Source organism: Hyperolius riggenbachi, chromosome 1 (assembly GCF_040937935.1).
Source record: "Hyperolius riggenbachi isolate aHypRig1 chromosome 1, aHypRig1.pri, whole genome shotgun sequence".
NCBI classification, from domain to species: Eukaryota; Metazoa; Chordata; class Amphibia; order Anura; family Hyperoliidae; genus Hyperolius; species Hyperolius riggenbachi.
In genome coordinates this window covers 112,088,042-112,102,673 of record NC_090646.1, presented here as the reverse complement: position 1 = coordinate 112,102,673, position 14,632 = coordinate 112,088,042, and the positions used below count along the sequence as shown (strand labels likewise).

At 42.1% G+C, this 14,632-nt stretch overlaps 1 protein-coding gene across 2 annotated transcripts in view; it reads left to right on the top strand.

The window, feature by feature from the left end:
- Positions 1 to 14,632, top strand: part of SEL1L3 (SEL1L family member 3) — an 84,530-nt gene that overhangs the window by 19,598 nt on the left and 50,300 nt on the right. For both annotated transcript variants that reach the window (XM_068278344.1, XM_068278335.1), the window contains exons 3-5: positions 8,932 to 9,061; positions 9,468 to 9,589; positions 12,388 to 12,503. In XM_068278344.1, coding sequence (XP_068134445.1) covers positions 8,932 to 9,061; positions 9,468 to 9,589; positions 12,388 to 12,503 — 368 coding nt within the window. The remainder of the gene's footprint in view (positions 1 to 8,931; positions 9,062 to 9,467; positions 9,590 to 12,387; positions 12,504 to 14,632) is intronic.

Below are 14,632 nucleotides of genomic sequence, written 5' to 3'. Positions count from 1 at the left end.
GGGTGACAATTCGTGGCCCAGTGCTGTTCAGACGTATCCCTAGCCTACAGGCTAGAGTCCCAATCTATTTGCTATGGAGTCAGGAGGGGGATGATGGCTCCGCAGAGAACTGTGCACTTGGCCAAGATGATCTGGCATTATGGATTTTTCAGCAATGTACCAACGAGGACTAGGGCCACTGTACACATACTAGATTCTCAGCAGAGAAGACTCCGCCTAGCCGTCTGAGTAACATTTAGCATGTTTAGTTTTGTACTTCAGGCTTTCTTAACCCTTGCAGTGATAAGAAAATGCAGACACTTACTAAGTAGGATTGGGATTGTCCATACATGTCTATCTCATCAAGTCACTTCAAGGTCACAGTAAAGCAAACCTTTGGGGAAAAAACTTAGATACTGCAGTAGAGGGAAGCCTCTAAATCAGTGGTCCTCAAACAAACTAAGGCCCGCGGGCCAAATGTGGCCCCCTGAGGCTTTTTTACCCCCCCACACACACACACGCACAAAATGTATTATTTATAGATGCGGTCAGCTACATCTTTAAATATTGGTGGTCCACATATAGAATAGCAGTGCTGGCACCACCCATCCGCATGGAAGCCAGAAAGCAGTAATTTGCTGGTTTCCAATCAAATTCCACATCAGGTGACACTGCTGTCCACTGCAGGTTGTCACCTGGGTATGCTTCACTGTCTGGCCCGCAAAGACTTCTACATCATTTTATGTATACTCCGGCCCCCCAGCAGTCTGAAGTATGACGTTTGGGGACCCCGGCTCTAAATGATCCAGAGGCTTCTCCAGACCAATTCTCGCCAAGACACTCTTCCTCTTTGCCCCTGCGTTCCCGTTCGTGTATGAATGTTCCCCTAGGCCAGTGGTCCTCAAACTACGGCCCCCCGTGCCGAATGCGGCCCTTCGAGGCTTTTTCACTGGCCCCAAACACAAAGGGCTTGATTTACTAAACTGTGATAACTCAAATATCACACCACAAGAAAAGATATCACGCCTTATGAAAAGATATCACACCTTATGAAAAGATTTCACACCTCATGAAAAGATTTCACACCTTATGAAAAGATATCACGCCTTATCAATGTTAACACGCCTTATCAGAGTAGCATAGCAAGCGCTACGAACCCGCAGGGCTCAGGGCAGGACGAGTGGCATTGCCAATTAGGAGGCATAAGTTCGTAGCGCTCGCTATGCTACTCTGATAAGGCGTGTTAACTTTGATAAGGTGTGATATCTTTGATAAGGTGTCATATCTTTTCATAAGGTGTAATCTTTGATAAGGGGTGATATTTGAGCTATCACGGTTTAGTGAATCAAGACCAAAATGTATAACTTACAGATGGTGCCCACTGCACCTTTAAATATTGGGGGCCCACATATAGAATAGCAGTGCTGGCACCACCCATCCACATACAGTAGAAACCAGGGAGCAGTAATTCGCTGGCTTCCAATCCAATACTGCATCAGGTGACGCTGCTGTCCAACTTCACTTTCCGGTGCACTAAGACGTTCTTCGGGCGCCGCATGACTAAATGGCTGCTGCATGATTGGGAGGGAATCCATACCTAGATTCAATGTTATGTTTTTCAACATCATTTTATGTATGTTGCGGCCCCCCAGCAGTCTGAAGTATGTTGACCCGGCCCTTGACCGAAAAAGTTTGGGGACCCTTGCCTAAGGCAATAGCACGGAGGAAAAAGCCATGTTTAAGTGGCTCCATGTCATGATGTGTCTGAGCAGTGCGGCTGTGTATGTACACGAGAGCTCAGCCACAGAGGAGAAGTGTCACAGCAAGCATCATAGTGTGGATGAAAATCGGAGAAGCTCTTTCCAATGTGTTTGGAGGGCCCCAGCGCTGTACCGGTGTGGTCAAGGAGGATGGGGGAAGCCTCTGGACTATTCTCTACTGAGGTAAGTATCTAACTTTAATCTTTTTTTGTCGCAGGTACCCCTTAAACAGAAGCTTAAGTGACATGATGAGATAGACCTGTATATGTACAGTGCATACTACACAAATAAATATGCTGTGATGTGTTTCTTCTTTCTCTGCCTCAATGAGTTAATATTCAGCTATGCAACTGACAGTTTTTCTCCAGTCGTGACCCAGTCAGACTATTGATAAGGAATTACAGCCATAAATTACAGTCATAAAATACTTTGCTCCAGGAAACCCAGTTCTCTGCAAGGAGAGGATAGATAAAAAAAAGCTCAATAATTCATATATTTGAGCACTCTGAGACACAAGGACAGACTGTTTACATAACATAAAACTGTGGAATAGCTAAAAGTCATTTTAGGAGTAGGAGGTTAGGTACAATTTTTTTATCTCATCACCTTCTTTTCATTTAAGTTTCTCTTAGCCGACTGTTAGTGGTTTAAACGTCAATTTGTCCCTCTTAACGGATCAATGCGTACCCGTCGGGACTCAGAGATCCGCGATTGGTGAAGAGTATAAGTGTTCCCTGAGCCAAAGTGCCTGTAAGGAAAAATCATGGCCTCAATGAAAAGCTAATTATCTTTCCTGTAACAACACTGTCCTGTGTGCTCTGAACTCTGTTCAAAGCACACAGAATAGTGTGTATGTGGACATCTAGTAATCTGGTAAAAAAATACACATTTTACACATTCCATTTTACACTTTATACATTATATACAAATAAATTGATCCCTCCTTACCTCTTCCCTGCCCCTATAGTTACCAAAATAAAAAACTTGTAAAAAAAAAAACAGCATTTAAAAAAAACAAAGCATAGATAGTTAATTTGGGGACTCCATTTTTCTTTTTTTTTTTTTACTATGTATGTCATAAGGGTATATTACTGTTATTTTTTTCCAAATTAAGGCTTGTAGGTATTGATCAGGTACAAAATTAAATCAAAACAAAAAATACAGCTTTATTTCACAATAATATATTGTCATCATTCATTGTACTATGGACATAATTTAAACGTTGTAATAACTGGGACAAATGGGCAAATAAAATGTGTGGGTTTTATTTACAGTAGCATTGTTTATTTTAAAAACTATAGTTGATGGAATTGGAGAAATAGTGTATTTTTTTTATTTTTTCTGTTCTTTTCCCTTTAAAGGGATACTGAGCAGCTTTTAAAAACACAATTTGCACTTACGTGGGGCTTCCTCCAGGCCACCATAGGCTGCGAGGTCCCTGGCGTCCTCCTGGCTCCTCTCCCGGTCCCGCAGCCATCTCTGTTAATCGGCGACTTGGGCCTGAACTCGCCAGTACGTGTCCCCACCACGCATGGTACGCGTCTTCACGCTGGTTGCTATGCATCATCACACCAGCCGGCGTAAGAGTCCTGCGCATGCGCGGTTCAAAGTTAGAGATGTGATGGCACGTAGCGTGCCTGGAGGGGACTCGTACTGGCGACTTCAGGCCAAAGTCGCCAATTAACGGAGCGGGACTGAGAGAGGAGCCAGGAGGATGCCGGGGGACCTCGCGGCCTACGGTGGGCTGGAGGAAGCCCCAGGTAAGTGGAAATTGTGTTTTTAAAAGCTGCTCAATATCCCTTTAAAATAGACATTTCTTCCAGAGTAAAATGAGCCACAAATTACTTTTCTCCTATCTTGCTGTCACTTACCGTAGGTAGTAGAAATCTGACATTACCAACAGGTTTTGGCTAGTTCATCTCTTTATGGGGAATTCTCAGCATGGTCTTTATTTTTTATAAAGACATTCCCTGAAAAATGATTAATACAAAGATGCTGGCCAGCTTCCCTGCTCGCAGCACACTTTTTTGGCAGTTGGACAGAACAACTGCCATTCACTAAGTGCTTTTAAAAATAAAGATAACCCTGAAAACCCCCATGAGAAGAGGGGCTAGTCCAAAAATCTGTCGGTAATGTCAGATTTTAACTACTTACTGTAAGTGACAGCAACATAGAAAAAATGTAATTTATAGCACATTTTACTCTGGGAGAAATGTACTTGTTATTTGTATATGTTTACATGTATTTTAAATTTTAAGATTTTCACGACAGAGGTCCTTTAAAGAACAAGCGACACCCATGCTAACCTAGAAATAAAAACCACATATATAAGTAGATAAATACTACCTCTACTTACATAACAGATGTATTGTGCTATCCACGTAATGGTTACTGTGAATTTTATAAAGGAAAAGCAGAAAATCCTTTTCTAGGCAGTGGCCATCTTGCCAAGCTAATGCTGACATTATATCCTCCCTGACTCTTGTTTCCCCCCTCCCTTCTCTTGCTCATTGTGTATTCATTAGCTGCCCACCTCCCAGTCTTTTTTTTATTTACACATCCAATCACTGTGTCACCTCAGCCTTGCTTGTAAACACAAGTGATCAGCTAGGCAGGGAAATAAATGGAAGAGGAGGAATATATTATAAATAAAAAGAACTCCCAGCATTCAAAAGAACTCCCAGCATTCAACTTTTTGGCACTGTTTGGCACTAGGGCCAGTGCTCCTATAGTATGTAATAACTCCAAACCATAACAGCAGAAAAAAGTTTTGAATGCAGGATTAGCATCTTTATCACTTAATACACTCAGACCAGTTGCTGTTGAAATTTGATTTGTATGGTGACAATACCGCTTTAAACAGAAACCACAAGCTGTGTACACCATAAGCAAACATTGCAGTTCTGTACACTTATGTTGTGACTCAGTATTAATTAAAGCAAAAATATGCAGCATTCTTCCTGATTGGACTTCTGTCTGAAGGACATATTGCAACTGAGACAATAGAAAAAGAATCTGGTCTGAGCAGGATATGCAAATATTGTACTACTTAAACTCTTTTGATTAATTCTGGAATCTTAACTGGAAGTAGCTCTGCGGAAGCTTATCTTTGGCAGTGCTTCATCTGTAGCTAGATCTATATAAAACATGGACATGAGATGTTTAGGGACACATAAAAGTTAATCTTTGACATACTCAAAGCTGTTCACTTGATGCTGTGCACTCTGATGTTATAAAGACTTCTTCATAACCATCATTTAGTTTTCAATATAAGGTCCTGTTCCCACTGCAGCTTTCCGCTGTCCTATAATAACTATCGATGGATAGTGTGACGGGCGAGCCGTCAGTGCGCAGAAAACGCAGCCGCAACCGACTTCCTGCCTCGGTTGTCGTTGCGCTGCCCCAATCAGAATCTCATGTCTGTGGACACCAGGCAGTCCAGCCTGGGGGGTCTCTGCTGTCATCAGAGAAATAGTTAGCCTAGTTCTTTTCATGAAGCCTGTGCCCTGTGACTTGCTAATGGAGCCAGAGGGGTAACACTCAGATGTTAATTAACAAACCAGGAGTCTTTTCAGAGCCAAGGAAGCTAATCCCAGCAGGGGGCAGACTTAGCGGAACCATTCAGCCAGGATAGGGAAACATAGAGTTATGATCTTTATGCATGTTTTAGAAGTACCATACATCGGAGAAATGTGGAAGTTATATCATTCTGCTGGTCCGGATCTTGTGAGTGTTTTGATATTAAATTTGGGCCCCTAGCCTAACTAGAACGCTGGGAATTCCACCGTTTTGTAACCGGGCATGCAAACATGCCCAAGTTTGATATCATATTAATCGGTAGGTTCTGGGGATCGAGAATATGTAATTATTATCTGTGTGCCGGCCGCGCAGGTCTGCCTAGGGAACCTGTCAGGATTATGAGTTTGCTAAAGCCCCTGCCCAGATGTGATTACCATAGTCCGGCCTAGGGCCCGCCTCTGAGCTCATCTCCATTAAAAGTGAATGAGCTGCCTGAGAAGAAATTCCTCCCTTTACCATCTTCAGGACACACGGCCACTATGAGGAACAAGTGGTGGCCATATTGCCAGAGCTAAAACAAAGGACATCCTCCATTTTGTTTGGATTCTAAATCTTGCTGAACTTTACTCTGCAACAAAGAACTCTAAGAACTTGAAACCGTTTTGCTTGAACTTGACGATTTTCCCACAAAAGGACATATTTCCACAAACCATAAGTATTTTTCTCCCTTCTTTTATTTTTCATACTGGCTATTACTGTCTTAATGATTGTGATTTTTAAAAATTGTCTGTATATATTAATTATTTATATTGCGTGAATAAACGACTTTCTCCAAGTCATTCACTTTCCGCTACCCTGCTTATCAGCACACACAGAACTGATCCCGGGTCTCTGAAGATACGCTACTGTTTGTTTGTTGTTGGCTAGACAGAATATCGTGTGTTTAACCGTTTTATTCGCAGGATTAGTCAGTCAGTTAGTGGGCCCCACGATCCCACCACTGCCACCACTGTCACAGGAGCCCTCAGTGGCTGACCGCACTTAGCCTTCTAAACGGTGCCAGCGCACAGATCGTGCGAACTCTGGTCGCAGTCAATGCGCAGGGCTCCTGTGACAGATAGTATAGTTATTATAGAATCCATTCACACTTTTCTGTCTGGAAAGCATCCATTGCAGTAAAAAGAGCATGAAATAGAACCTGCACAATAATTATCTGATGGAGGATGTGTTTCCCATAGAATGAAACCAATGGTGGAAGCACATCTGCTCCAGACTCTAACCGGACCACAAAGGACCATCAGAGTGGACATTACACTGTCCGCTCCCACTGGCTCTAAGGCTTTGGATGTAAGGCATCATATTGACATGGATGCTTTGGTGGTAACTGCTTCAAGTATATTTACAAGCTTTTCATAAGTTTCAAAGGCTTTTATTGACAATTACATCAAGTTTATGCAAATAGTCAGTATTTGCAGTGTTGGCCTTGCTTTTTCAAGACAATTGCAATTCCCCCTGGCCTGCTGTCAAATAACTTCGGGGCCAAATCCTGACTAATGGTAACCCATTGTTTGTTAATCAATGCTTGGAGTTTGTCTCTTTCTTAAGCCACATCTACACAATAAAAAAATGTGTGCGATTCGATTCATTGATTCGATTCGATTAAATCCGATTTGATTCAATTTGCCATTGCAAAACAATGGCAAATTGAATCCCGATCGGACATGTCGGATTTAATCGAATCGATGAATTGAATCGCACAAAAAATTATATGGTGTAGATGGGGCTTAAAAAGGAACTCCAGTGAAAATAATGTAGTAAAAAAAGTGCTTAATTTTTTACCATAATTATGGATAAATGATTTAGTCAGTGTTTGCTCATTGTCAAATCTTTCCTCTCCCAGATTCACATTCTGACATTTATTATATGGTGACATTTTTACTGTGGGCAAGTTATGTAGCTGCTCCTAGCTGTTTTGGCTGTTAGAGACAGCAGTAAACAGCTAATTCCTGTCTGTGAACATTGCTACATTGTGGCAGTTTGCCCAGAGTACCGCGGTACTCAGAGCTTCTTGTGGGAGGGGTTTCAGCACAAAATCAGTCATACAGCGCCCCCTGATGGTCTGTTTGTGAAAATCATTATATTTCTCATGTAAAAGGGGGTATCAGCTACTGATTGGGATAAAGTTCAATTCTAGGTTGGAGTTTCTCTTTAAAGAGACTCTGTGTCTCGTTTTTTGCCTCTTTTCTTCATAAATTCCTGTTAAGCATGAATGCCTCTCTTGAACTGTCGCATTCCCGCTGCAGATGGGTGATTTATTGTTGTGTAATTGACCTGCAAAGTTCTACGACTTTGCAGGTCGTAGATTATGCTGCCCTGACATCCAGGGCTTCTCTTCCTGGAGAGGCTGAGCTTTGAGCTGTAGCTCTGCCTCTCCGCAATCAATCTCCACCGATCTCTGCCTCCAACCCTGCCCCTCTCAGTGAAAGAACACTGAGAGGGGCGGGGAGAGGCGGTGATCAGCAGAGATTGACTGCGGTGGAGGCAGAGCTACAGCTGAAAGCTCTGCCCCTCCAGGAAGAGAAGCTCCGGAGGTTTGCAGGGCTAAAAAAACAGCAATAAATCACCCATCTGCCAGGGGGATGCGGCGAATCTATTAGGGCATTCATGCATTACAGGATTATATGAAGAAAAGAGGTGAAAAACGAGACTTCAGAGTCTCTTTAATACTTTTAACCATAGACCCCGAACAAGCATGCAAATCAGATATCTGACACATCTGACTATTTTAGCTGCATGTTTGTTTCAGGTTTGTGATTCAGACCCTAGTGACCAGAAAGATCAGCAAGACTACTAGGCAACTGGTATGGTTTAAAAGGAAATAAATATGGCAGCTTCCAATGTCTTTCACACCTTGGGTTTCTTTTAAAGCGAGATGAAAAACTAACTATAACAAGTAACTTGTATTTATGTTATCTAAAGTTTAGATGGTTTACACAGTAAATCTAGCTGCAAACAGCTTCAACAGTATATGATTATTTATTCCTGTGATACAATGAGAGCAGCCATATTCTGTTTATCATCATTACACAGGCAAGCTGCTTTGCATCTCTCTCTTCGGCCCTGCTGAAAACACTTTGATCATTAGAAACACTGTTCAGTAAGAGTGATTAAGATGTGGAATGCATTGCCACAGGAAGTCGTTATGGCAAACTCTATACCTGCATTTAAAGGGGGCTTAGATGCTTTCCTTGCGTTGAAAGACATCCATGGCTACAATTACTAGGTAATGCCTAATGATGTTGATCCAGGGATTTTATCTGATTGCCATCTGGAGTCGGGAAGGAATTTTTCCCTTTTGGGGCTAATTGGACCATGCCTTGTAAGGGTTTTTTCGCCTTCCTCTGGATCAACAGGGATATGTGAGGGAGCAGGCTGGTTTTGTACTTTATACTGGTTGAACTCGATGGACGTATGTCTTTTTTCAACCAAAATAACTATGTAACTGTTAACATTCAGTTCCAGAATAACTTGTAGCAAAAAGTTAAATAAATCACAGCATTCACGAGGTTAACATTGCTTTTGCTCTATGCAAACATGCCCTAAATGTGTTTTTGTCAAACTGTACCAAGTATATATCATATGTGCTGACAAATATCTCCATTGGTCTCCACAGATGTCTCCACCATACTCTCCTTCCCATTGGCATCAAATGGTGAACACAGTGGCCTTATCAAGAAATTCCAACCATTTAAGAATATGGAATTGGAGGAGAGGAGACAACAGCTCATCAAACATCACCCAATGTGAGATATTGTCCTCTAACTTTGTCTTGAAAGCAGTTTACACCAATTACACTAATTAGTTTAATTATTACTAATTACATAAGGGCCACCAAAACATCTTTTTGGTCAAATGACAACTTCTGCTCTTGGAAAAAGCCCCAACCCCCTCTCTGGCTCTGCAGTTTTTAATAGTATGCCATAGTAGAACTTTCCCTTCAGAGCCAGAAGGAGGAAGCCTCCGTAGAAATATGGCAGCTTCTATGGTCTCACCCCTGGGCTTCTTTTTTGTTAATATTATCCATAGTTGCAGTTGAATGGGGGCCAGCAGGTGAAAGGCAAACACAAAAATGAATGTAACATACAATATATCAGTATATTGACTACACTGTATATATTTTTCTATTTATTAGTCTGTATTACTTTCCAGGTTTACATTTTCCATCTGGATGTATCTGTTAGACCACTGCAAAAATAGGGAATGTGGCATCCTGCACCACGTAGATAGTAAGAAGATGTATGCAACGCCTCTTCTGTTCCTCACTGCTGATGGTAGGTAACCTACATCTTCTCCTTAACTAGTGGTAAAGCTGATAGGAGTTTACATGTACTGGTCATTTCTTCTGGTCCAGCTTAGCAGCTGCTTCTGTCACCAGCCTCATCGATGTCTGCTGACTTGTGATATGAGTGCTCATATCACCATGAGACTCCAGCCTTTCATGCACGATACCTGAGGAAGTGGACCAGGCCCACGAAACCAGTTGTTTATGTGCAAGTAAAAACCCTACCTAACTAATATCAAACACTTCTGGAGGTAAGTGTAAAGCTTACCTCATTTCATTTTATTTTACTGAGTTGGCGCCTCCTAAACACTTACTCCGTTTATATCAAGTATTTTAACTGACTCTGCTACACGGACATACCTGTGATTACTCTGGACTTTCTTAGGGCAGCGCAATAGCTTTGCTGGTTTCATTGTGAAAGTTACCTTGTATGGCTGTGTCAGCTGTTAATGAGATGGAACTGATTATTGTAAGCTATGGATACACACACCCAACAGAATCAGGAAATTTGGGCACTTGTGGCTTATTGGGCTATTTGGGTGCACCATAGGTGCTACTGCAAAATATCGGCGATTGGGTGCCAAAAGCGCCTGTCCAATCGAAATTTTTCATTTTGAGAATTAGTGTTTTGAGAATCCTCTTTTTGAAATTCCATTTGACGATTACCATTTTGTAAGTTATTAGTTTAAATGTATTGTTATCATTTTGAAATTCATTTTGATAATTATCATTTGTAAATTATCATTTTGAAATGTATTGTTATCGCTTCTTGTATTTTCTTTATTTGCAGCGTATAAAGGGGGTTTTAGGGTTAGGCTTCAGGTAGGGGGGTTTTAGGGTTAGACAGCACCATGGGGGTATTAGGGCTAGGCACAACGGGGGGGGGGGGGGGGGGGAGGAGCTCTTAGGGTTAGGCACCACCAGCAGGGGTCTTATGGTTAGGCACCACCAGCAGGGGTCTTATGGTTATGCACCACTTGGGGGGTCTTAGGGTTAGGCACCACCAGGAGGGGTCTAAGGGTTAGGGATAGGTAGAGGGAGGGTTCTGTATGAGAGTAAGGATAGGTTTAGTTGTAGTAAAATATCAGTAACACTTACCAATGTTTTGCTATCCTCGTTACAACTGTAAATATTTTTTCATTTTCATTGTTATAAACAATATTTTGCAATTTCAGCTTCAACCTGTGCCCTTTTTAATACTGTTATTTTTAAGCGGTATTGTCACCATAAAAATCAAATTTCAACAGCAACTGTTCTGAGTGTATTAAGTGATAAAGATGCTAATCCTGCATTCAAAACTTGCAAAACTTTTTCTGCTGTTATGGTTTGGAGTTATCACATACTTTAGAAGCATTTGCCCCTTTAGTAGTCAGGGCCAAACAGTTGAATGCTGGGGGTTCTTTTTATCTATAATATATTCCTCCTCTTCCATTTATTTCCCTGCCTAGGTTCTTATCTGAAACACCTCTGCTCACTTGTGTTTACAAGCAAGGCCGAGGTGACTCAGCGATTGGAGAAGAAAAAAAAAAAAAAAAGACAATGCCGTTCCTAGTATACACCTCAGTGGGAGTGTCTGAAGACTCTGGGAGGAGTGCAGCTAATGAATACCCAATTAGCAAGAGAAGGGAGGGGGGGGGGAACAAGAGTCAGGGAGGATATGATGTCAGCATTAGCTTGGTGAAATGCCCACTGCCTAGAATAGAATTTTCTGCGTTTCCTTTATAAAATTCACAGGAATTATTACGTGGATAGCACAATACACCTGTTATGTAAGTAGTAGTAGTAGTAGTATTTATCTACTTATATACAGTATGTGTTTTTTATTTCTAGGTTAGCATGGGTGTTGCTTGTTCTTTTACATATTTATTCTATCTCAGGTAAAGATGAAAAAACAATAAAAAAAATTGTTATAGACAAAAAAAAAATGTTGGCTATACCCCGCGCACTTTTTTTCTGACGCCATCATTTGCAGATATATATGCATACCCAGCATCTTTGTGAATTTGCGGCATCACTCACCCCCTTTAGATTAAATGCGGTATTGCAGTTAACTTCCTAAAGCAGGTGGGATGCAAAGTGATGCAAAGGGTTTTTTCTTCTTGCTTTGTGTAGATTTGTGAACCAATGAGACAAGAGAATTCTGGGTATCTTTCACATCAAACAATATACTGTTGCAATATACTGTTGCTATGGTTTCCAGCAAGTTTCCACAAAAAATGTTCTAAACATAATATTTAATGGCATTCAGTTACAAAATGGCTTGCATTTTTGTACTTATGTGGAGTAACCTTTTAAGTTTGCAAAAATGAAATGTTTAGGTCATTGATGAGCCATTAGTCAACATATCTGTAAACTTAAAGTCAACCTGAGATGAGGGTGAAGAAAAGTGTTATACATACCTGGGGCTTCTTACAGCTCCCTTGCTGCGCGGTCCAATGCCTCTTGGATCTATCAGTAGAAGCCCCATTCTCCGGGGGCCAGTCGGGCGTACTGCGCATACCCGGCCAATCCCGCTCCCATCGCCAGGAGTGTTCTGCGCCTGCGCTGTACTACTGCACAGCTGGTGCAGAACGCTCCCAGCCACAGGAGCGAGACTGGGGATCGCGATTGGCTGCACTGCGCCTGCGCTGACTGGCCTGGAGAATAGGGCTGTTACCAGGGGATCTAGGAGGCCTTGGACCGTGGAGGAAGCCCCAGGTATGTATACAACTTTTCTTCCCCCTCATCTCAGCTACACTTTAAGTATATTGAACTTTTCTTAATGACTTTGTTATTTCATTGCTATAGGCCTTGTTCATGTCCAAATGCAGCTGTCCAAGGAAAGTGACATTGCAATATTGTCTCAGTTTCACCTCCCGCTGCATCAGTGGGTACGTCTGGATGTCACAATACATAAAAAGATGGTAAGATTTCACTATTGTCCTATGGTGGCTGTTTTGTAATTAATATTTTATTTATATAGCAGCTACATCTTCAGTAGCGCTGTACATAGAACAAAACATGAGATGTTCAAAACTCTGTACAATCAGGACATCCAGCAATACAAATACAGACATTGCTGATGTCTGGTTTGAGACCTCACCAATACTGGTCCATGGTCTGATGGTCACATGAGAAATTACATCAGGATAAAAAACACTAGGAGGAGGTCCCTGCCCTTGCAAGATTACAATCTAGAGGGTAGTGGGTTGGAGACACTAGGGGAGGAGACACAGCGGTTAGCGGATGAGGCAGTAAACCTCCAATGCCTAGGTTGCCTTGTGGATGATCAGTCTGCTTCTGATCATCCCTTTAGGGCACTTTTACACTTAATGCATTGGTATGCTTTGGTAGGTGCTAGTATGCGTTAGTGTTCGTTTTTTCCATAGCAGTGCATTGTGAAAAAACTTTCAGTTAAAACGCCTATGGTAGGAACTGGAAAACATTGGCAACTGAATAAGTGTAAAAGGTCCCTAAAGTTGGCCACATACCATAAAAGATCCAATTTTTCGCCTATTTGATAATTGCAATCGGTTGTCCTGAACAATCAAGAGCTTTTTTTTTGTTTGTTTTCGATCAATAAATCCGATTTTTTGAGATTGGACATGTTGGAAATTTCAGACCAACTTTATCAAGAATTGTAGGGTGTGTGATGGATTGTCGATTACTTGATATACAGTTCCAATTCAATTTGCATTCAGGCTAGATTCACAGTGGGACGTTGCGTTTTGATGCCACGTTAAAGTTGCACCGCAAGCTTACAACGCAACGCGCCCAAAAAGTGGCAACGCAGCGTTACCATCGCATACAGCAGATACAGTAAAAAATACAGGCAATGAAAAGTATGCTTCCAAGTCATTACTGAGCATGTGCAAACAGTCCAATGCAGCTAATAACGTGTATAACGCACTGCATGCAGTACTTTTACTTAACGTGCAGCGTTAGACACCAACGCAACGTGTGCACTGTGAACAGGGCATTGATTTTTCATTGCAGTGAGTTATTCTGCGTTAAATGCTGTTTTAACGCGCGACTTTAACGTCCCACTGTGAACTTAGCCTCAATTATTGTTTTTATGATTGGAGAAAAATTTAACATAGGTGTGTGGTACATTGGTCAGATTTTTGAATTGTTACAATCAGTCAAAAAAATTGATTGCTATTTCTGAATTGAACAGATATTTAAAAAAAATTGTATGGTGTGTGGCCACCTTTAAGGTAGCCATACACTGGTTGATTTGCCATCAGATCCGACCAACAGATAGATCCCTCTCTGATCGAATCTGATCAGAGAGGGATCGTATGGCTGCCTTTACTGCAAACAGATTGTGAATCGATTTCAGCATGGAACCGATCACAATCTGTGAAGCCCTCCCGCATACATTACCTGCTCCGGCCGGCGCGTGTCCCCTGGTCTCCGCTGTCTTCTCCTCCGTGCTCGTCTCCAGCTTCACTGAACTTCCTGCCGGGGAAGTTTAAACAGTAGAGGGCGCTTTACTGTTTAAACTTCCTTCCCGGACAGGAAGTTTAGTGAAGCTGGAGGAGCCGAGCACGGACAAGTGACCGCGGAGAGAGCAGAGACACGCGCTGGCGGAGCAGTTAATGTATTGCAGCTAGCGTCGGTCGTCGGGCATTCGAACGCCGCTATCGACGCACTCCCGACCCACCGGCGATCGAGCAAAATCTTCCGCATGGACGGATCGTCGGGAATCGACAGGAACTATTGATTTCGGACGGAAATCGATCGTTCTGTCAGCGTTTGCGCAACGATTTCACAGCAGATTCGATCACAGTGGTCGAATCTGCTGTATATCGGCGGGAAAATCGTTAGGTGTATGAGCCCCTTGAGGGTTCCAGTATTACGATAGTGGCAGTTCTCTACTCTACAATGTCAGTTCACCAGGAAACAAAACGTCTTCCAAAGGTGGCATTATGAATTCGCCATCAAGTTTTGAAAAGTTGACCCTGTGAGTCTTTAGCTACACTTTAGCCAAAGGAGCAGACATAGAGCCAGAAATGAGGCAAGTTTCTGTAATGGATGCCAGGAATGGCAG